Below are 24,716 nucleotides of genomic sequence, written 5' to 3'. Positions count from 1 at the left end.
CGAGAATATTTTTCACTTTGCCGGCGTCGTTTAAAAATACCCAGGGGGTTCTAAATGACTGCATAGCCCCATTTTCTTTTACTTGGCCTTCTTGAATGCTGACTTTCCTCCCTGTGTACAACCAAGCAGCGCCTCGTTCCCACTTGTGCGGACGCTGCCGCCCGTTTTGTACATCAAAGAGCGACCACCCCACACGCTCTATTATCTTGGACGGACACAGCTACGGTGGTCCACATACTGATGGGGGAAACAACACCCACATTCCTTTCCACTAATCTTCCCATGGTCTGACGCAACCCTTCTTTGCCATCTCTGGTGGGGGTGGCATCCAGAAATGCTTACTAGAAATGTCAGCATTCCTAACAAACAATTGTAGTTAGCGTGGCAGCCGCAAGTTTCCCACTTTTCTCTTGCTTTCATTCCTATATCAAGAACGCTTACTAGGAATGTCCGCATTCCCAATAAGCATTCTTGGCGTGGGTATGACAGGGAGTTAGGAGTGTGAAGCTTGCGGCACGCCGGAGACGACACGTCGCGTTTTATGTGAGTTCCCAGCGCCCAAGAAAGAAGTTGTCGTCAGCGCTGTAAAACCTGGACTGTGGGTGGGCATGTTCTCAGGAGGAGATTTCACGTCACTGGCCTACTCTGTCATCAGCCCACAAGGCGACTAAGGAGATCATGCACTCTCTACGGGCGACCAACTTAGACACAATAAAACGTTTAGTGTCCTAACGTTGGGCATAGCTATCTTCTACTGCCAAAACCTCTGTCTTTTCTCTGATTCCTCTTTCTTTTTGTCCTTATACATCACGATAAGGCAATTTCAATGCCACTGCCTAAACACAAAGATAAATTAACAACCGGAAGGTTATGTAGGGGGCGGCTACTATATATATATATATATATATATATATATATATATATATATATATATATATGCCCTGAGAAGTGTGTCTTAATCATGCTATCCTTTTTAAATTTTACGTTTCAAAATTTTTGTGTTATTTTGGGTTGTGTTTTGTGTTTTGTAGGACAAACTGTGGGATGTTTAAGCACACGTCTGCAAGAAGATAAAAACAGTGAAAAATCAAAGCAGGGCTCCTAACTATGGGAACACTGCACCACGCATGGGTGTTCATCCATCTTTTGCGATACCATAGTTTTGTCACGGCATCGAGATAAAACCACACGAGAGCTGACAGAAGCATTCCACATTAAAAGTTCCGGAGATAGATGTGTTAGTGCCCCGTCAATTTTTATAGCAGACAAAGAATATTTTTATCTGTGCCACTTAATATGGATATGCCCTCACTTTGTTGGAGGTCGAGAACAACTCCTCGCCTCCCATGCCCTCCCAAAGGATGTGCAAGAACACTTACTAAGAGTTCGGAGTGACACCACCCTACTTGAAGGAATTGTGCGTTTTTCCCTACACAGTGGTCTCTATAAGGTTGTCTGATACGTGAACGACGATCCCTTCTTTAATGTGCCCTTTGGAAGAACTTTTGTCCAGTTTTTGCACATTCACAGTAGTGCCCTTCAGTGTGTTTTTTTTTCTCTAACAAACTCAATAGTCCACGTGAACGCCGGTCCCTTCTTCAGTGCACCCTCTGGAAGATCTGCAACTTGTTGCCCAGTTTCTGCCGATTCACTGTACTGCCCTTCAATGTGTTTTTTTTACTCAAGGGCACTACACAAGAACTGAATACTATCACCTTTCGATAACCCAGCTCATTCCCTTTTCCCCGCCAGGGCTTCTTGCCTCTTTCTCATTAAAGCCTATCAATCAATCAATCAATCAATCAATCAATCAATCAATCAATCAATCAATCAATCAATCAATCAATCAATCAATCTGCGCCACTCATTGCGACCGTAGTGGTTTCTTGATATGTTATGGTTCTGGTGTTTTGATGCCCCCTTTGATTGTCGCGTGTACACCGGTATGCATTTAGTCTCAAGCCACTTTCATTGTTTTATCTTGGGCGAGATGAACGCGCCCCGTGAGATGTTGAAGGTATATATTTGTGTTTCTTTTCAATCAACAAATAGTTGCGAGTTAGCGCCATGTCGTCTCTGTTATTGTTGTGTGAGAGCTTCCACCTTCAAGATGAACAGCTACCAACTAGCCCAATTGTTAGTTCTACGGCATATTCTGTGTGAGTTCAAATCTGGGAGCAGAGGCCTGTTTTTTTTATTGGCCGGCTCTGTTTAATTGGCCGACTCGCCGACGCCGCGGTTAATAATACGGAGAAAAGACATGTAGATGAGATCCGTAGGGTGCGGGAGAGAGGCCCCGCGATTCACCATCTCCGATGAACGGGAGCACCGGAGTTCAGCCGTACGTCCACCTCGGATCCGCCTTCCTTACTGCATGAAACGATACTTGTTAGCCTGAAGAGGTGCAAGGAAGTTTATCCGTCCCCATTCAGCAGTCAACAACATGGACTAGCGGGTAATGATGATTTCTGAAGTATGACTAATGCGCAATCACAGCATACGTCAAAAACCGTGGACGAATTGCACGGCGGTACCGAAACCGAAACTAGCACGAACTGCTGAAAAATAAACCACAAGTCTCCATTGTTACAATTTCACTTGATGCCAATAGCACTAGAGGTTTTTCGTAAATAAAACAAAACCATTGACAAAAACGCAATGGTGTATGCATGAAATGTAGACCGTTACATATCGTCCAATAGTATTGCAAGACAAGGTCGCCTCATAAAAAACGTCACTGGAAAGGAGTGCTTAAATGGAAAGGAGTGTTCAGAAATAACATCACGTTAGAATTCGTTTTTCTACTCAATAAGTTCACGTAAACGCACTTAGAGTAGTCGAAACCTGGCCTTAGGATTCCAGACTTTAATCTGCACATGTAATCTCACAACGTTTTCAAATCACTTCAGTGTTCCTTTAAAGGGCCCTTGAAGTGAATTCTTGAAACTTATGTTTGTATTTGCATTCCATAGACTCATCGTCCATACGGTCGATAAAGGAGCGTGTAATTTATAAAAGAAGAAAAACATAATCGTGTGGCATTAGCGTCGGGAGTAACCACTACAGCACTGACACGTATTCCTATGGGAATGGGCGATGCCCAAGATTTTAACTTCATTTACAGACGATTCTGTTTAATGTTATTTTTAAAAAAAAAACGTTTAATGCGGTTGACAACAAGCACATGTATCGGAATGTAGTTGTCGCCTATTTTTGCAGAGTTGTTCAAACAGTTTCGGTTTTGGTACCCCACAACAACATGCTTGGCGCCCAACGTTATCGCTGGTTGGATGCCATTGTCGGCTCCATGATAATTCAGATAATGCTGCCAGCCCCGCTTAGAATCGTAACGTTCACCAGCTGAGGCGTACGCCATCGGAGACGCTCAACTGCGAGGCGATTCTCCCTCGACTTCGGAGCTTGCCTGGCTCGTCTCTTGGTCGTAAGAGGAACGTTCGCACGAGGCGGACAGTCGGTTGACTCGGCACTGTGCATGCAAGCTGTCGGCGATACGTCAACGCCACGCCAACGGGAACTCGCCAGCGCGTAGTTGTCTGTCTGCACGCAGTCTCCAAACTCGCTCATAATCCAGTGATGATTGCAGCGGAAAATGGTGATTGCATTAGAGAAAACATCACTTATATAAAAAGAAATCAACTGCCAAAAAAATTCAACCTCCGATTCTAACCTGCTGCTACGATGCGCTGCATCTAGTGGTTCAGACCACTCGTCCATGCCACATTTTTTTTTGTTGACTGCATGAAAGACAGGCAGTTATTATACAATACAAAAGTTAGCAGTTATTCAAGAAAAACAACACCACAGCAGCTGAAATAAGGCGCCCGTAAAAACTTCTGCAAGCATACACGCGCGTCGGACAGGTGCAGCCACTCTGGTGGATCACTTTCCGTCGCACAGATGTTTTGCACCAACGCAGCCTGTTCCCAAAAACGGGCTTCGTTCGGCGGGGGGTCCGAATTACGGTCAGTCATGCGGCACTTCTACAAGCTGTACAATCCCATCAAAAATATATCATAGAGCACTCCTGTAGTATCTCGAAAAGGCAGGAATCGCGTTGTTTAAAGGGTAATGTCCATGTCCCTCTTAGCAGTACGTTCCAAAACTTCCAGCAAAAACAACGCATCCCGGCACAAACAAAAGCAATAATTAATGGTGTCCAGTTGATATGAGCGACAATTGTCCGACCAAGAAAAAGACGTTCCTTTTTCGAGCAAGCATGTTTTCACTAAGAGTTTTGATGTAGGCAGCTTAAAGAAAATCTTTTTGCGTCCACAAATTGCCACAGATATCTTATCAGTAGTGACTGCGCTCTTTAGGCGGGAAGAAAGAGTTCGCAAAGGTGCGGTTGTGCTGCTGACCTCTGCGCTAGTTCATCCTGCGCGAAAAGTGTTTCCCGTACCTTATTTTTATGCTTTGGGAAAAAAGTATTTGTTGATTTTTTTATTATTGCCTACATTAGATTTGCTGAATCTTCTCCCACTTTTTATTAGCCTTAGATTTTCTACTAGCGTACCAGTTTACCGGCAAATGCAGCCTACAGCTCCAGTGAAGCGAACTAAGCTAAGCATCGTAAGCCAATATACGTATTGCATGCGCGTTAGTGTAGAGATACATGAACTTCGACTTTTTACAAACTAACAAAATAAAGCCACGCTGTACTGATGGCAAATCTTGTTGTGGCTTAGTTATAACTCCGCCAATGAATTGCGACGACCTGGCGGCGACCGGCCTACTGACCGTCGGAGGGTCAGCGAGCCGCGCAGTAGGCGCATTCAAGCTAAGCCTACAAGAGCAAGCGTCCTTCGAAACGTCATAGAAAATCGGCAGAAGGAAGCAGAGATTAGTACAGCACTTTCAAATGAATTTTTTTAATACATAAAGCCCCGTAAACGCACCCATAGGGGTAGGAACCTGTCCTCGGGGTTCCAGACTACACTTTGTGCAAGTAATCCCACCATGTTTACAAATCACTCCACTGTCCCCTTAGGGTAATTCGACTTACACACACAAGGTGAGGTGTATGGCACAACGTCCCAGGTGGTCCACATGTGTTTATGGTCATTCCTGTTGTTAGGAGTGCATATTCCTACTAAAAAAAAAGCTGTTATGTGGTTGTATCCATAAAAATAGGTTTAAGAGGATGGTTATCGGTTGATGAGATTTTAGAAGCATATCACGAATCAACATAAGTCGCTGGTGCTATAGGCACCGCTTGTCGAAGTTCACGTACAGGCTTTGGACTGGGCTTGTACGGACAGCACCACACGAAAGGCGAAGCCCCGAGTGCAGCACTGGGTCGAGCATTCTTAGCGCTCTTTTTGCGGCTGACTCATAAACAACACTTGCCTACTCGAAACGAGACCCTACCAAAGCGGTTTAAAGGCGGAGCAGGACTTGTTTGTCTGCACCGTATGATTGGTATGACTTGGTATGACCGTATGTCTTTCAGAATATTCCTTGTTTTCAGACAATTTTGTTTGAGTTGTTTAATATGAGAGATGAACGTGAGTTTTTCGTCCAACTCCACACCCAAGAACTTGTGTTCCTTATTTACAGGAATTCAGTCACCATTGAGATTTATTTTAGGATAGGGCCTTTTTTCACTTCTCTTTGAGGATACAATACAGGTACCTTTCGCGGGATTCAGTTTTAAACCATCTTCGTCTGTCCAGCGAGAAAGTTTCTTTACCCCAAGCTGGACGTGAAGTTCACATGATATTGACACGTTGCATAGTTTAAAATATATTTGTATATCATTCCCCATTATTGCTAAAATGTTTAGGTCGCGATTTTTTACAGGACAACTGAACGACCATTTGGCAAGCTTGAATGATTATGTAATAGTGGCAACAGATGCATCGCAACGTGAAGAGCGAGCAGGTGTGGGAATTTTTAGTCCACACCTTAACTGGTCAGTCTCGCTGCGTTTACCTGATTTCACACCGATATTTCTAGCCGAATTCCTAGCGATAATTCCGGCCTGAAAAGAAATACCTCCGCAGAACTTTAATGCAGCTATAATTACCGACTCCCTATCGGTTTGTTCTGCTTTGTCACAATCCAAAAATCCAGCTTTTATTCGTGCATTCGACTTCGTTGTGACTTTCCTTTTGCGTCACATCTGCCTCATCTAGATTTACGATCACAAAGGGTTACTGTTTAATGAACAGGCTGACTCCAAGGCGCGATCGGCGTTGGATGGCCCTCCGGTTTACCTATGCCCTATTCCCTTTATTGCAGCAGGAGCAAGGTTTCGTACCTATCTACGCCTACCAAGAAGGCAGGAAGGGGTGGTAAGTAATTTTGAAGATTATGTCCATTTAAAACAGAATTAAAATTTCTGTTTTTTTTTTTGTGAAACTCGTCAATGCGAGGTCACATTAACTACCTTGAGACGTCGAGTCCCCCAACTCAACTTTTATATGCACTGGGCTGGTCTATCCTCCGCCTCCCGATGTGCTCTTTGCGGTGAACATGAGACTTTAGAGCACTTCGTCTTGCATTGCCGCGGTTCTTCTATGATGAGGTAACCTCACCTTGCCACGCCATTGCGACGAATTGGTCTGCCTATTTTTATGCCCGTACTACTATCGCTTCGGGCCACATTTCTGGGATATTGTCACCGAGGGGTGGCAGCAGCCATTCATGCATACGTATCCGAGGCGAAGCGCCTGCGCTGTTAGCTTTGATTCTTGCATGCAACTTTTCCGGCACAAAAAGCTCATTTTTCTAGTCCAAACTCTACTTTCAATTCTCAAGTAATTCGATTTTGTATCTGTGCGCTCTTTCTGCATATAAATCGCTGGGTTTAAAATTTTGCGTTACTTTAAGCGGGCGCATTAGCCCTCTTCACGCCCGATCCCTGGCCAATCACGCATGTGTGTATATGTGCCAAATCATCAACAGCAAAAACGGTGGTAAACGGCAGAAGTAACGATTTCCTGGGTTTTTTGATGACGCCGCACACCGCACACATCGCGGCCAGCAACAACAGCTCCGCTGTTAAACTCATCATTAGGATCAATGGATAGAGCACTCAGCGGAAGAAAATTACCGTCTCGTATCGATATAGCAAAAAAAAAAAAAATGAGCTGCGCAAAGCGTCACCTTCAAAGGAAGATTCCCCAAGATTGTGCCTTTCTTTGGGATGCGTAGGATGAAGCTTGGATATACTTCGCTTTTTATGAGCAAATTAGTTTAGGCGCTCGCCTTGTCGTCGTATCGCGCTAGCAGTCGATGTCAAGCGGCTGCCCGAATCAGGCGGGGCAGCGAGATAGCGGACCCAAGTAGAGCCTTCTGTACCGTCGTCAGGGAGTCACGCTGAGGCTTCGAAAACCACGTGGTTTAAATAAACATAAGCTTTCGAACCTCGGGAACCGCTGGCGCTTGTCATACATCTCCCCGTTGTTTAGCGCAAAGAAAACTGCAGGCACATTTCTGGCAAAATCTGTGTATATAACCGGCAGCACCCGCGTTCAATTACAGTCAAACCCGACTATAACGAACCCGGATAGAGCGAATTATGCTATATATCGAACAAAAATAAATCAGTTACGGAAATACACGGGAAACATATTCCTTATAACTAATTTCACATCTGATATATCGAACTCGGCGTGCCTAGAATGGCCGCCTAAATGCATGGTCTCGGAGCGGCGATTGAGATGTTGATTGGCCGCGACCACTGAGCAAAGGCCGCGACTGAGACATTTCGCCTCGTATAGAGTGACATGACCCCGACACTTTCCGTAACTGTTTTCGGCGCGCCGAACTGGCGACGTAACCCGCCCAGTCAGTGAGTCCGGACCAAGACGGCAGCTCGCCAACCTTCCCGATGTTGTGCCGAAAGGAGTGGCTTTCGAAGATTTTGCTGAGTGTGAACGACGATGCTGCCGTCACTGTAAGCCCCTCGGACGCGGGAACCGCTAGCAGCACGGTCGTAATTCTGATGAAAAGCACGGAGGAGGCAGAGGATGTCGCGAGTGAAAGCCGTCCGACGCTTAACCTTCGGCAGTCGAGGGTCGTCCCCAAATATTTTTGGGATATTGAAGGACATGGACTCGAACTGGTGCAAACAATGCTCGTGTAAAGAATACCGGGCTTGTTACCGCTGCCAAAACGACAGGGAAAACAAAAATCACCGCTTTTTTTGGAAGTAGGCAGTTACGGCGTTAAGGCGGAAAGTAGCTTTATTATTTACAATAAATCCATTGTTTTGTGTACGGTAATGACATACTTTATTTTGTTCGTTTGTTCATGCAGAGATGGCAAGGGGATTCCCGCGTATTGCAATCTCGTAAAAATAAACTCGTTATAGGCGGGTTCGGCTATATCGAACTATTGGATAAATCGAACTAATCGTGGCGCATATTGCAGTTCGCTACAATCGGGTTTGAGTGTAGTTAGAAACGCTCGTTGGATTGGTTTTTGCAGTAGCAAGCGAAAAAAGCGGTCGCGTATGAAAAAAATGGGGCTTTTGAAATGACGCAGAAAGGCTCCAACTACGCAAGAAAAAAATTACGTGTTCGAAATGACGCAAAACAGCTCCAGATTACGAAATTAAGGCAAGCACAAAAAGAACAGAACTCCCGCTGGCGCAGATTCAGGCAGGGGGCGCACGAGCACTGCGAAGGCGGGAAATTTGAATTGCATATTTATTAAGAAAAGAGTGACACAGGGCGGCGAAAAGCGTGATGGGTGGTTGCAGTGAGCGGATAATGGCGCCACCACCCATGCACTTCGACAGCTTTCGCATTGAGTGAAACGGCTTTCACTTTTTTCCTTAGTTAATTCTTTACGTGATTAATTATTCATGGTGAAATACTGTTCAGTATATGGTGATATTTTTTCTGTATGAATATTTTTGTCCCCTAAAGTTACCGCAGGTGCATCGGCGCTTGGGCCCCATCAAGCTGTCTCCACAGATTTTTGTCAGAGTGACCGTCAACACTGTTCAAACTGCAGCAATGCTGAAAAATAAAACTTGATTTGATTTATTTTATTTCTAAATTCCAGTGTTAGACTGGTAGACATTATGAAAAGATTTCAACCAGAGGTTTCGTCTACGCTCTTTCAGGAATTCCCGTTTCAGCTTATATATTTTTGCTCTCTGTCATACGAAGTTTACAAGATTAATTACGGAAAACAAATCTTACTGCCCTATTCTGTTTTTTTAAGCTTATCGGTGAGATTCTTCGCATACGGATCCAGCGAGCACATACGTAGTCTAGTGTATTCCACACAGTACATAGCGCATTCCGAATCCAACAGGTTTAGCAGTACGCTTTATAAGCCGCAACGTTTGGCGTGTAGTGACCCCAAAGTGCCAGAAATATGTGCCGAGGTATGTTGTAAGTAAGCATTCAAATTAAGGCTTACCTAATGCTCGCACTCTTTCCCAAGAGTGTGAACAGGGGAGCCGTAGCGCTCCGGAAACGTCATTTGTTCATTTATTTATTTATTTATTTAGAAAATACTGCAGGCCAAGAATGGCCCAGGAAGAAGTGGTGGTACAATACAAGAAACATGACCAAAAAAAAAGGAAACAATACAGAGGAGGCACAAACTAACAGGCACATATGCAACGTATTATTGTACAAGATCTAAGTCACACTTCACAAAAACTTTCAATACACCGTAACACGTTTCCAGATTCAAAAATGTGATGTGGTAGTTCGTTCCATGCTGTTATTGTGCGAGGGAAGAAAGAGTATTTGAAATTGTTAGTTCGAGCAAAGATAGGAGTGAAGTTTTGGGAATGATAGCGTCTTGTTGGACGCGAAGATAAAGGAGCAAGAATGTTTGATAGGTCTACACATTTTTTTGCTGGATAGATAGAAAAGAAGTTTTAGTCTTGCTGTTTTCCGGCGATATTCTAAGGTTTGAATTTTGTTATCATTCATTAGTTCAGTTGGGGAAGGCTAATCTTTGGATTTTCTCTAGATTGTTAATATCTTTTTTAGCATGCGGATCCCACACCTCACATGCATATTCCAAACCAGACCTGATTATTGTATTGTATGCGAGCAGTTTAGTACTGGGGGGAGAACTTTTGAGTTTATGCCTTAGCATGCCTAATTTCCTACGTGCGGATGAACAAATCTTTTCAATGTGGGAAGACCAAGTTAGTTTGCTAGTGATTGTTACGCCAAGATATTTGTAACTTTCTGTTAGTAAAATGGGGGTTCTTTTTATATTGTACGGGAAAATAAATGGCATTTTCCTGTTAGTGATGCGCATGAACATAGTTTTATCAGGGTTTATATTCATTCCCCAGCGGTCACACCACGCAGTTATGGCTTCGACAGATTGGGCAAGCATTATCTGGTCATTTAAAGAGTTAATTGAACGGAATAAAATACAATCATCAGCAAATAAACGGATTTCGACACCTTGTTTAGCACATGTTGTAATATCATTAATAAAAATAAGAAAAAGTAGAGGTCCAAGGACACTTTCCTGGGGAACACCGGAGTTAACACAGAGAGGGTTAGAATAAACACCGTTTATTTCAATAAACTGCGTAAGTGAACTTAAATACGATGCAACCTATTTAACAATAGTACAGGGAAAACCAATCAAATTAAGTTTGTGAATTAGTTTGGAGTGCGGTATCGAATCAAATGCCTTGCTGAAGTCAAGGAAAATTACATCGGTTTGCCCTGATTTATCTAGAACCGAGGAGAATCAATGGACACAAGAAATTAATTGCGTAGTTGTAGAGTGACCTTTCCGGAAACCATGTTGGAATGGCGATAGAACATTTTGCGCGTCTAAAAAATTGATCATGTAATTTGAGATGATGTGTTCCAGCAGTTTACAACACGTGCTTGTAAGGGATATCGGTCTGTAATTGGTTATGAGGAGATTATTTCCTTTTTTAAGTACTGGGATTACTCGAGCGATACGCCAGTCTGCGGGTACAATGCCTTCTGATAAGGATAAGCGAAATATGAGAACAAGAAAGCGGGAAAGAGATTCTGCGTAGCGGCGTAAAAATACATTTGGTATGTTGTCCGGACCGCAAGAAGATTTTGTTTTAATGTTCAGAAGCATAGAAAATATACCATCGAATGTTATGAAGTCAGGATCGATTTCTGCGCAGCTTCCACTGGCATTATCGAACACGCATGGGTTTAAAAAGACGGAGTGAAAGTACCGGTTGAATTCTGTCGCTATTTCTTTCTCATCTCGAAAAATTTGATTGCCGAGCAAAATGCAGTTTGCATTTTTTTTTGTTTATTAGTCTTTATGTGGCGCCAAAACTTGGCGGGATCGCTCTTAAGGAATTGCGGTAATTTTACTGAATATAAAGTGTGCTTGCTAGACAGTATTTTTCAGAAAGGGTTCCTTTTAATTTTTGGAAAAAGAGACCTTGTGACTTTCGTTTTCTCATGCGCTTAATTTTCCATGCTATATGAATAATTTCTCTTGTTATCCAGGGATTTTTGGAGGGTTGCTTTTTAGGTTTGTTCGGGATGAAAGTTTCGAGGCAATAGCAACAGAGTGACCGGAAAGTATTCCAAAGGCAGTTAACATCAACAGCGGTAAAGCGATCAAAGGCTAAATCAAGGTAATCGAGATTTTGCTTTACAAAATTTTTTAAACACTCTTTGTTTTACAGGCATTTGTTCAGGTTGATTGACTACACGACATGTAAAAAGAACCAGCTTGTGGTCAGACAGACCATCATCAACAGATACATGTACATCAGAAAGGCATTTGCTATGGAACACAAGGTCAAGAATCGATGCTGTCTGCTCCTGTGTGCGTGTTGGCACGCTCACTGCTTGGTTCAGATCACACGCTAACATCATATCAAAGATAATCTGATAAATTGAAGATGAGGAACTTAATTTGGACCAATTAATGTTCGGTAGATTAAAATCCCCAGCAATTATAAGACGGCTGTCAGAGTATTTGACAGAAAAGTTGTTCAGTTTGCTCAGGAAATTGCCATCAGAAGGAGGGCGGTAAACGGCAACTAAAATAAAGGAATTTCCAAAGATGTTTATTTTCAGACATAAACTTTCGTGGTCTTCTATTTGTTGTAAAGGGGTAACGGTTACGTGGGCGCTAAAAATGGCAGCGTCGCCTCCTCCACGTGTCGACCTATCTCTCCTATATATTTTAAAATTTGTATATTGGGACTATGGTCAGTGACCAGTAAACGACTTCAAATATGTCAAGTGCTCCTGCTAGGTTTTCGATAAGACCTCACAATGTCCGAGAACGTTGAATATTAATGCGAACCCAGTTCTCATCAAAGGAGCCAGACCCGCCACACAAAACTCAGAACTAAAAGCAGGTTATTAAACAGAAAGTGAAAGTATCGGATACGGACCTAAAAATGGAAAAGCCTTTTATATGTGTGCCATCGCAAGGTCATCAACTTTTCGGCCCGCTGTGCGCAGTTTATCGCTACATCTTCCCCTAGCCCTGCTGTTTACTAATGTATTTACCGACCCCCGACGGAACCGGCATTCCGTGGGTACGTGACCCGGTTATTTCAAGCCGCGGATCAGCCTTTGCGCATGCACGAAACAGGCTGTCAAAGCCAGACGGACTAGAGAAGGTGTTGGCCCGACCTGCTCTGTGGGGACCCCTTCACCGTCTCTGCCGAGGCGTATATAAGGGGTCTCCCAGTCAACCATCCGCAGTTCCTTCCGATCCAAGATCAGCTGAACGACCCTCCGACCATGTCTGGAGTGAGTATATAGCAAACATCCGCCACATTAGGCGTGCATAGGGTGCTTTGCCCGGCATATTCCAAGCTTTATCGAGCGGGTGTCATCGCAGTATAAGCAGTTTGGCTCCCTTGTCATTACTGTGAGTCTTAGTATGGCTTCTCAGTCGACTATGTCGATGCTGTAAGCTGAAGCATTACCTTGATTCTGAACTGCTCGCAGCGTTGCGCCGAGTGCGAATTCAGCGCTTTCGAGCTCTGCTATATAAAAAAAGCTAATAATTCACAATCCGCAACTATACTCCGCACTTTTAATGAGTTACGAGCTTCAAATGAGTATAACCGTAACCCCTGACTTGAACGCCAGGAATGTTTATTGAATTTGGCGGGCAAAAATATCGATTTTGACCTTATATCAAAAACATTTGTGAGCTACAAAGTAGACAAAGGCGCTCAATGCGGCAGTCCCAACTTTACTCGCGACGTAGACGACGATTGCCTTGCACGGAGGTTGCAGCTAACACTCCCAATCGGAACGGGCTTTCTTGTCGGTACCTTGCACTGCTCGAGCCATCTCTTGATTCGTGTACATCGGCTGCTTAGGATGCGAGACGCGTCGCAGTCGGAGGCCGCGAACCGTCGGCCCCGCGGCCAAGTTCGACGCGCGCCTATACATCACATATAAGTCTTGCTCGTCATAACTTGAGGTGAATTACAAGAGAATGAATCGCAAGAGCGCAACACATATATACGTAGATAAGCAGGAGTTCCAACTTGACGATTTTACCCGTCGGCCACCGTGATTCGTGGCCAGCCTGTACGCTTTCTTGTGTTCTCGAATCGTAGAAGACGAAGCCACAGTAAGCTCCATTTCTCTCCTACAGCTCCGTGCTTGCATCCTCTTGGCCCTGGCCTGCGCCGCCTACGGTGGCTACGTGAGTCCCTACGTGGGCTTCGGCTACAACTACGGCTACGCCCCGTACACCACGTACGGTGCTGCGCCGTACGGCCTGTACAGGGCGCCCGTGGTGTACCACGGTGCACCCGTCAAGTACGTGGCGTCCACCGTCCACCACCCGGTGGCCGTGACCGGGGTGTCTAAGGTGGCCACCACGTACACCGTCCCCACCGCCACCAAGGTGGTCTCCGCGTACACCCTCCCGACCGTGACCCACGTGCCCACCTACTACGGCTACGGAGTGTCCCCGTACGGCTACAGCTACGGCTACGGCCTCGGAGGCTACCACTACCTCCCAGTCCTCAAGAAGTGTGAGTGCGCTCACTGGCAGCCTTCTATAGCTTAACCTTCTATGGCACGCTACGCATCATGCTAGTAAATGCTTTGCGATGCTATTGGGCTGTATACCTGGACTACCAGGCGAAAAAAAAATCTGGTTGAATTGCGGCGATTAGTTAGCATGCGTGCTGAAATCGCCTGTTATTTGAGGATTCGACAACCTAGAAAACCTGGGCTTGGTCGGTGGGTAGACGAGATAAACATTCGAAACAGCGTTTTTTTAACGTGGCAAGCACGAATTCGAGAGCTCAAGGCCATATAACAGCCCCCAAGTTTTCGCATCTTGGTCGTCCTCATTGGTTGTTAAACCGTGCCTATACTACCCGTATTCATCAGAAATCTTTGGTTAATGACCTGTACTCCAGTTCTAAAAAAATTGTTAAAACTTGCAGTTTAACACACCTAATCTGCTCTCTGGCCATGAGGATTAATTTCAACCCAGGGTGCACTTAGCAAGAACAGCGAAAATTCTGGAATAAGGGAGTCGTAAATCCGAGTATGTCGGCCGCAGCCTATACCCACGCCATAACTTCTTACCTACGCTATCCCATATATCTTCCCGTGAGGTTCGCGTAACCTACTGTGCGCATCAACTACCACGAAAACAAAAGAGAAATCCTAAATACGGAACAGGTTCAAAAGAAATCTGAAATTTTATTTGAGCCTCGATGCGCAATTATCTCTCTCTCTATCTCTTTCTCTCTCTCTCACCCCTTTCCGACATGATGATTTGTTTTTCCAGTTGTTTATTGCATGCATGGGAGTAACGAGGCAGTCGACGGCACCACGCTGTATGTTGAGCACATGGTTGCAGCACCATGTGCCTTGCTTCCCGAGTCCACCGTGTTAAAACTGGCCGGGCCATGAAAACACCCCAACGGCGGTAGTTGCAAATGGAAGCCTTTCTTGTCTTGCCCGTTCAAAAGCCTGGCTACTTAATTTGAAATCAGATAGCATAGTGTCACTAAAATTCAGCAGAGTTCTGATTCCAGATTTTAGTAGTTTCAATAAACATCAGTTATCAAATAAAAAATATACTACGGCGATCCAGAAGATTGTAGTGGCACCCTCTGTTCGTACGTCTGGGTGTTTTCAGGGATCATTGCTTTGCAGCGTAACTTACAGGACTTTAATCTCCCAGTCTTGTAGATAACTCGCTAGTTTCGTGAAGGGGTGGCGACAAATGAACGGTTAAAACACTACCAATGTTCATGCTGCTGTGTGCCAAATTTGACGCGTAAGAGTGATCTGAAACTATCTTGTTCGGTACAAAGACGCAGCTCACCGCCAATTTTGTTTCCGCAGAAACCATTCGAACGGACATCACACATCTTGAAGCCCCTCCAGCATTCGACCGTGACAGACTGCATCCACATCCTCCACGTGGCCCCACTCCCGTCGCCATAAGTCGCCCCTCAAGAACGCAACATCCGCCGATTTCCACGACGTCCACACCTGAGCAATAAAACGTTCGCAATCAAACACGCACTCGTCTCGTGCCGTTCCGTCTCTTGCGGCTTGCACCGTTGGGACGATAGCAGCTCTTTAATCCGGGAATTCTACACTGCCTTCATCGTGTCCCATCTGCTTCATAGCAGTTTGGTCGGGTCGCGCACCTAATGGAAGGGAATAAACGCCTACTCAAAGCTAATATCAGCACTCAAGTTCAGATTAATTAACCGCATGAGCGTTGCCTCGATGGGATGAGGAGAGCGAAAGAGTTGTGAGTCAGATCGAAAAACGCTGTAAGCGTTAATACAGCTTTTAGCGCGTTAGCTGATGGCGATTCTAGCCGTCCGTAAACAAATTGTTGGCACGTATATCGAAGCACAAGATTTTAGCGAAGCCATGAAAAAATTAATGCCATCACCTTTCACTACAGGAGTGGAAATTGCAACTTTGGGGCTATGAATAGTGATGAATGGTATAACGTTACGAAATGAATAGTCAAACAAACTGAATAGTAAGTTAGTAGTAAAATACTACAATAAATCGTAAAGCCTTACAACAAATCGAACGAAATATGTTCATATGCCACTATATTTGCCTAGCGTGTGTATATGTAGCCAGAACTGGGAGCAGGAGGAAAAGGATGGGAAAACGTTCCTTTGAGCCGATAATAAGGAGAAAAAAAGATAAAGAAAAGTGGGTGGCATTTTCTCATCCCACAAAGCCGTGGGCCACAAAATAGCCACAAAGTAAGATCAATCAGACCATCTGGGCTTAAACCATGTGAGTTCTCATCCAGAATTACTTGATCAGAAAATGCTACAAAAAATGACTGCAAAGCAGCGGAATAAAAATGAGGCATATATTTCTATTTAAAAATGCGGATTTTTGAACGGGCTGTTCTTTAACTGATTGTCTCTTGCGAGAGATGCCAGTGGTTTGTATCCCCACCACCTACCTTGCAGCAAGCATCGCCAACAAGTAATAACTCTGGTTCCTTATCCACGCCATTATATTGACGGGAAGGTTTTTCGATCAAATAAATTTTACGCAAATAGCGTTCCACTTCCCCTAACATACTGCTACGTCAGCATACACGTGTTTCGAGCAAGGCCTGCACGTGTTAACCTTCCTTGCACAGCTTTAGTGTTAAGCGAGAGCGCAAATTTAAAAGGCGTGCCGAACGGTAAAGTCGGGAAATGTACATCTTGTGCGGAGTAGCCAAGTTTTGCCCTGTTATTTGCAGCGTTGAATATTCGAGCATGCGAAATAAAATGCGCTTAATAATTGTAAAACAAGCGTCGCGTGGATGGTGGTAACACGCATTTATTTTGTGTACAAGAGATACAAAGACGCCATGTTACGCTTTAGCGAATTTCGGTGTCTAGAGGAGAGGGATAAGGCAATGGAAAATAAGGAAAAAAATTGACACATCAAATGGAGTACGACACTAAAGGAAATAAATGGTGGCGGCAGGGTGTCTCCAGGAAGTTCCGTAGAGCGGTGAGCAGGCGCCGTTCTTCGCTCTGATTGAGACGACTTGAATAAAGCGAATTTGAGGCTGGCTGGGCTTGCCAATCCTCTGTTTTTCAAGGCTTGTTGCATGTCTACAGTCGGCAAAGCGAGGGCAGCTCCACAGGATGTGTGCAGTGTCGTTATTGGCTGAGCACCGTGAACACTCGGGGTCATCTAGACTGCCGTATCTTGTAACGCAAAGGTGTGGTGTTCTTGCCGGCCCAGTTCTAATCCTGTGAATCATAGTGTGACATTTCCTGGGCCAATGCTGAGGAATGGCTGGACGCTTCCAACATAGAGGAGCTCGTATAGGCGACTTCCTTTCCAGCTTGCGGCGGGCATAGAATTCCGAACTCGAAGTAGATGAAGGTCCCTCCGTGTTGTGTGACGTTGTTTGTACCGCCTTTCTAGTTGCCTGGTCACGCCTTGTGTTTTTCTACTTTTCTTTCTCTCATTTTCTCCTTTAATATGTACCGCCGTCCTTTTTTGGTTAGCCTCCCTGCCTTTCCTGTACTATTCCTTCCTTCCTTCCCTCCGCTGTCATCTCAAGGTTCAGATGCAGATGATGGCACTGTGACCGGAGGTTTCCATGCTCAGACGAGGTGGGGTGAGCCCGGGTGATGCAACTTTGCCCAGCTGATGAGTCTTTTGCGGCTTGTTGCGCAAGTACGTCGGCTTTGCCATTGCCCGAGATTCCCGCGTGAGCGTCGCATGGAAGGCACCGCGCTCATGGTCACTAATTGGGCACGTGACCACTGGTGCGCATGTGTCCTCCCATTATCATCATCAACCTATTCCCTTTCCGGCATCTTCTTTCCCATCCGGTTACCGTGGCTCAGAGACTTGGCCGATCGCCCTTCTTAGCGCCACATGGACGCCGGTAGCGGTCACGTGGTTTGCCAATAACCTTATGACTGCTTGTGTAATTACTATGCTGTGATTTTTTCCTGCGTTTCTGAATGGGAAACCACAACGTGTTCGCTATGTCCGCATTTAGTCAGTCAGCATTATCGGCTAGATTGTCGTGGCAAAGCGGTTAGATGGTCGCCTCGCACTCCGCTGACCCTTTATAATGCCACACAGCGCAAAATTTCCTCAGTATCCTCTTCAACTCGATTAGTTACTTCGTTTATTGGAGATCCTTCGCGAAAAGTGGCGGGATTGCGACCATTCATTAAAGGTTTAATCTGTAGGCAATTATGTATGCTGCGCGTCGGCCATTTTGTGCATAGTAGATTAAGAGCTTTCAATTAGCATTGTTGAGTAATGTTTCGCCGTGTAAAAACACGCATATAAAGATGAACATTTCGCGCGCATCTCACAAAAGCTCTCTTTCTCTCTCCCCGTCTGTCTGTCTCGCTTTCTCTCCCTCGCTCCTTTAGACATAGCATGAAAAAAAGCGCCCGCCAGGCAAAGCCTAGGCAAGGGCAGAGCCACAACACTGGCGGATAGTGAAGTGAAGTGAAGTGACTGTTTAGATCCCCGATAGTCTGACTTGCACCGGCGATATTGCACTTTTTCAACGAAGATATGTGTTGGCCGAACGTTTCTTAACCTGTCTGTCGAAAGTATTACGAGCCGGGCGTACATTCGGATTCAAATCGCCAGATTTTGCCTGAAAATTTATGCGATATGAAAGCTAAATCCGCCAGATAAAACAAGCGCTGAAATGGCAACCCATCATTTCGGGGTGGTTGCCGAAACAATGGGATGAGGCTCTGACGTGCCATTTTCTGAAGCTGAAAGCAGCATTTTATGAGGTCTCGTTCTTTTTTCTTGTATTTTGCGCGCACTGACCACATCGTTTGCCTTTATTACTTACCCTTCCGTGTGCTCCAGCCTGCTCTGGTAAACTGCCTGGCGCACGCCGCAATCTTGGCCAATCTCCCTAAGTGGGTATTCTTGGCGTCACAAACGTCCGGAGGTGATGCTGGGCGGTTGTCGCGAGGCACGCACACACGCGCGCTAGACATTTTTTTTTTGGTTTTGTTACTACCGTGCGGTCGCCGCGAGGCTCGCGCTCACCTGAGTACGCTCGGCAATGTGTTGGTATTTTTAACTGCGGACACAAAAAATTACGATTTGCTGAACAGCTTCGCTGGTAAAATGCAGGGTATGGCAAATTTTATTGCTTTGCTGTCGTGTGAAAAAGCGACATCGGTTGACTACTGCCTAGAAAAAAAAACACTAACATACGAAAGTTTAAGTAAAGCATTCAAAGAATTATGATCTAAAAAGAGCGTTCGCTACAGACCACATTTTACCATTTTCGCTGCCTCTATAAATTCCCGTGCCTGTTATCATCATCATGATAACAGGCACGGGAATGTCAAGAGGAATGTCGTTCGAATCCCGGTGCCGCCTGTTATGCATTGTCAAACTTATTCCACCACTATGCATGAAATCTCAAGCTCTCGTAAAGTACTGAAGCATCACATTTGAACCCACGCGGCGCTGCTTAAAAGTGCTATGACGCTATTCTTACGATATCGGGTGCCCGATAGTAAAAATTTCAAGGGAAATTTAGATTTGTACCTGTAAGTAGCACTGTACCATAGTGTGTTTGAGCGACTGATTCGTCTAGACTTTGCCAGACCGCCGCCATTTGCCTAAAAGTTTGTTCTCTTCTGTTTGTCTCGACGTCTGCAGGGCATGCACGAAAATGTCATATACGGCACCTTTTGTGTTAAGTGGTCATCGGAAGGGCCCAAAAGTATGTGAAATCACCAATCCTCGAAGGAGCCAGAAAGTAGCCAAGTCACCATCCAAAAATTGAATCGCCACGAGTTTCGGAAAGTCGCCGGTTTGGCGACAAACCTCCCCACCTGGCAACCCTGGGGGTGGGCTATGACAAACATTGTTTCTTTTTTTAATTTTAACACCTCTAAATATAGACTGCGTCTAATCTCACGGCAGCCGTGACAATTACGTCATGCAAATTCTCTAGGTAGTCACCATAGAAGCTGGCCGGCCAGAATGTGGCTGAGAAATATCACCTCCAAATATAAACTACCGAAGGCAACGTAACGTAACCTAACCTACTCTACACAAAGTATTCTACCCTATCAAAAGTAACATAACTTACCCAAATCCAGTTTAACTGCAACGAACCTAACATAACCCAGCCCGAGGAAACAGAACACAACCTATATTAATCCTAATCCAACCGATTACTGAAGCCTTGTGCGTCGATGGGTTGATATAGTACTAACAAAAATAAAAAAGCAACAAAAACATCACAGTGAGCGGAAACTAGGAAAATACCGAAGGGTAAAAAATTAGCAGCGGCTCATAGCTCGGCTTTGCGAGGAAATACGTAGCGTGAGCTAAGGTACAGCTCGTTATTCTTAGGTTTCCTGGTTGTGTAGGATTAGCTGGTTATCATGCATACTGCTGCTAAAACGATTTCCAATCCAATCCAATTCAATTCAATCCAATCCAGCCGCGGCGGCGGCGGCGGCCCCGGCGCGCCAACTGTGCGCCGTGATACGTCACTGCTCCCCGCGCATGCGCAGCACGGCTCTCCAGGAGCGACGCGAAACTGCTCAACCTCGGCCAGCGTAGCTCACGCTACAAAAAACTTCTCCTGGAGGACTCGATGCTTAGTCTTTTCGTTTAATAGCAAGTGAAATACCTCAGCGCCAGAGCAGCAGCTGTAGGAATGAGTTTTCAAGGAATATTTGTCCCGTAGAATCTCCAGGTGGCGTGCGTAGCCAATCAGAGGTGACTGCCCTGAGAAATTTCTGACCGTAATTCTCGCGGTTGCCGTGATAATAGACTCTACCTTAAATATATATTGTTGCGAGAGATTACCCTACGCGGTTAGGCTTAGCACCAAGGCCGTTTGGTGCATGACTCAGCTCCTTCAGTGCAGAGCGTAGCTCCAGAGGGCTACGTAACAATATTTGACGCTATTGATAGGAACAAAATTGATATGGAGGCTTTATAAGGGAACCAAATTAAGGGATGGACACAATAAATATCATCAAAGGATATTTTTGTCGAAAACGATTGCGAGAATACGCTCCACGGAAAAGTTCCCGACGCAATCCAGTTCAAATGTATCGTCCGTTCGTCAAGAGCCAGCACTAATGCGTCCCGTTCCGGGTGTCTCGGCAGCGTGGACCATGTCCACAGCAAAACCGGCCCCGAAGGGCCACACAAGTGCGGTGCAGATGTCCGTTGAGCACAGGATGGGCAGCGCCACACCCACCGTTCAACAACCGCAGCCCGTCAATGGTGAAGGCCAAGTCACTGTCCCACGGAGCGACGCTGTCGCTGTCCACGTCGACCTTAAAGGCAGCACCGACTCCGGCCTTAGCGGTGGCACCAAACAGGAGCGGGGACGCTGAAGCACGCTGCAGGCGAGGATGGCGATGAATATGAGTGTGTAGTTGTGGCTGAAGTGGTCCACCCTCGCCGTGGTCGTCTGCGTCACCTCCTGGGCCGACTTCCGGAGGGGAAGCCTGGTACGGTCGAGGAACTGCCCCCACGGCTGCGCTCTGCGCCGCTGTTCCCTCCGTCGGCAGGCGTCGGTGGGACGCTTGTGGAAGACAGCGACCTTATTTATGGGCCAGGCCAGAAGGGCCCCGCGGGTCCACGTAGCTGCTCCGGTGGGGAGGCCCGGGGGAAAAGGGGGGGGGGGGGGGCGCACTAGGCAGCAAGCGCCACCCGCCCGCTTACTTCACTCATTCGGTGCCTCCTCGCTGCCTCCTGATAGTGCCTGGCAAGTTCCGCTGCCGTTTTGTGGATGGTTGGCGGTGGTCGCAGACGACAGCGCGGTGCACTCCGGAACAACTCTTCAATGATGTGGCGTTCCAGGAAACGAACCAAGCCTGAAAGAACTGAGGCATGTCACGTGCGATGCCAGCACGTACAAGTGGATGATGATAATGATGGTGAGAAAAAGAACGAGAAGAATAACGCGTGGCTAATCAGAGGACGAGACGACAAGCACAGAGCTTTGAAACCACCCTAAATGTGTCGATGATAAGGAGAGAATTTTTTTGTTGTTGCTGCTTATGAACGTCAGGTTTTTTTTAAATAATTTATTCTTGAATGCCACATAATGTGAACGGTATTCAAGCAGAATATCCACCTCACACCTTCACTAATCCCCCAAGAGAGTATTCCGCACCTTCAGAATGCAATAAAAAACAACGGCATGCCGTAGCGCAGGACACTGCAAACGCACAACATAAACAAGGTGAATATTTTCTGTCGCACTTGAGTGTCTGCGATTCCATACTTCGGCGGTAAAAAAGAAAGTTTGCAGGAGTTTGCTTATGTGTGCGGATGTGTGAAAGCACACGTGTACTGTGCTGTCATTACACGGTCATTTGCGATTTGGCCCCACCAGTTGATGAAGCTCGATGAAGCTTTATTGTAGTGTACCAAACGCGTTCTTCAAACTCCAGTGGGTGGTCTTCGCCTGGATAACATCAAACCGCTCTCAACCTTCCGTTGCGCTGCCAGCAGTGAAGCTGTTGCCACATGCCCCTGCCTCTCCGTCCCGCTGCCCCCCCCCCCTCCCCCCTAGCTGTTCGGCTGACCCCTTCGATGAGATTGTTTCAATTTTACCTTATGACGCATCGCCACCAGTGGGGTCGTTGGACCTTCTCATACCCGCGTTTGCAGCCGGTGAGGATTTTACAGTGCAATTTGCTCGCTCCACCCATCTGGCCGCAAGAACTCGTCTAGCTAGTGCTGCACTACCAAACAGCAGTCCACACCCGCCCAGATGTGGTTGCCGACGCTTTGCCGTGATTTTTCAGAGGTTAGCGTACTTAACGTTTAACCACGTTACCAGGTGCCAGCAATGGATTTAACGTACATTATTTCGACTGTGCTTAGCATGACAGTAGGATCAGCGTTAGAGCTACGTATGCTTAACAAAATTAGGAGCCAGACGGCATACATGCAATGGCGTATTGACCCACGCTTACACCCAAGATTTTTTAGTTTCATGCTAGTCCCACTACTCGCTGTGCTGGATGCCACTAGACGGATATTGGCGAACGCTTTGCTACGAACCTTCTTCTTTGTGCGGGTGACGTAACTCACACAATGTGACCCACATAACGCTTCATAACGTACGTTGAAATCTTCATGCAAGAGCACTCCGTATAGGTCTGGGTGACGCACCAGTGGTTGTCGTAGGCGGCTTTGTTGTTGATATCGGCAAACCAGGCCAACAAGCGCGCCAACTGCCCCTTGGCCTTTATCGGGGAGAACATTTTTGTCGATTAAGACGACCCATTGCAATCAACAAACGACACGGCACGCTGTAGATTGAGTTGCATTTGGTTTTGGGCAAGCATGTAATCGGGGTCGTCGTAACCGGTAACTGTGCGACAGTAGGGTTGAGCGAGAGCAATCTCTCTCGGCTCTACCATGCGTTTCTCATGAGCCACATCAATTATGTCGCCTCGGCGCTCGAGTGGTCAAAATCTGAGGAGGACAAAATCAACACACTCATGCGTAGGAGCATTAAGCGTGTGCTAGGTTTGCCTGTCAGCACCAGCACGGAAAAGCTCATGCAACTGGGCATTCACAACACCCTCTCGGAGGTAATAAACGCTCAACAGACGGCCCAGGTGGTGCGCCTCTCGTAGTCACCACGGGGCGGCAGGCGCATCCTGGAATCAATTGGCTGTGGCCCAATATGACGGTAAATGAACGTAAAGTGTCGATTTTACCGTCCGTAAGGGATGCATTTAAGGTAGACCCCTTTCCAAGAAATGTACATCCACAATACAATGTAGGGCGCCGCATGGCTCGGTCTCCATCTCTATTGAACTTTGTCGCGGGTAGTCCTGAGCTCGCGATTTTTGTAGACGCGGCTCAGTACAACCACTGGGATTCCTTTGTGGTGGTCGCCGTAGACCACTGGGGCGGGATTCTCAACTCTGCCTCGGTCAGGAAGGTCTCCGTGGCGGTGGCCAAGCAGGACGCCGTCCCCTTGCCATTGAAGGACGTATTGCGTCCGAATATCCTTACGGACTCGTGGGCTGCGGTTCGAGCTTTTGTCTCGGGATCGATCTCGCGGGAGGCTGCAGCAATCATTTGTCGTGAGGGGGCCGCTGGACATCACACAATCAAATGGTTCCCGGCCCATATGGGAATCAACGTCCATCCCGACGTTTCCAGCCGTGCGCAAGGATTATCTGACCGCGGTGATCCCGGCGGATTCGCGCAGGGGGGGGGGGGGGGGGGGATGCCGAGAGGTTCAGAGATACCCTTCTAACATTTCACGAGGTCGTAACTCACTATCTTTTCTCTCGGGGGATCTACCCACCCCCTCGTCCAACGCTTACTCGGTCTGAGTCGTCGGTCTTGAGGATGCTCTAGACGGGGTCCTTCCCTTCGCGGGGTAGGTTTAGTCATTTTGCGCCCAACATTGACCCGCACTGTCTGGACTGCAGAGAGGCGTATTGCTCATTAGATCACATGCTCTGGCAATGCCCTGCAATACGCGACGTTGTGTTTAGGTGCCAAGAGAATCGGGAGGAAGCCCTCAAAAGCGGCGACCTCTCTGTCCAACTCCTGGCCGTCCAGAGGGCCTGCGAAAGGGCGGAGGGCCACAGCCTTCCTGTCCCTACGTGGGAGCGGCCCGCAACTACAACCCCAACGTAGTTCCTCAGGACCAAAAATAAAAGTTATTTGCCTGCCTGCCTTCCTGCCTGCCTGCCTGCCTGCGACAGTGCGATCACAAAGTGATTTTTACGACCATCACATTTTAAGCAGTAA

General features: G+C 46.4%; 1 protein-coding gene across 1 annotated transcript; it reads left to right on the top strand.

Moving 5' to 3' along the window:
* The first annotated feature begins 12,552 nt into the window (after positions 1–12,552).
* On the top strand, positions 12,553–21,319 carry LOC144148620 (uncharacterized). The gene is made up of 3 exons (XM_077680131.1): positions 12,553–12,728; positions 13,591–13,975; positions 21,087–21,319. Exons 1-3 carry the CDS (start codon positions 12,720–12,722, stop codon positions 21,317–21,319), a joined length of 627 nt encoding a protein of 208 aa, XP_077536257.1. The 5' UTR covers positions 12,553–12,719.
* Positions 21,320–24,716: the final 3,397 nt, after the last annotated feature.

Source organism: Haemaphysalis longicornis, unplaced genomic scaffold (assembly GCF_048455015.1).
Source record: "Haemaphysalis longicornis isolate Haplotype H1 unplaced genomic scaffold, Haemaphysalis longicornis Haplotype H1 scaffold_8, whole genome shotgun sequence".
Taxonomy (NCBI): Eukaryota; Metazoa; Arthropoda; class Arachnida; order Ixodida; family Ixodidae; genus Haemaphysalis; species Haemaphysalis longicornis.
The sequence above is the reverse complement of the archived record's forward strand: the minus strand, read 5'-3'. Positions and strand labels throughout refer to the sequence as shown.

What these genes read in the sequence shown, in the direction of transcription:
- LOC144148620 (XM_077680131.1), top strand. An exon ending in CCTCCCAGTCCTCAAGAAGT is followed by an intron (nt 13,976 to 21,086) that starts GTGAGTGCGCTC and finishes GTGTCTCGGCAG; the next exon opens with CGTGGACCATGTCCACAGCA.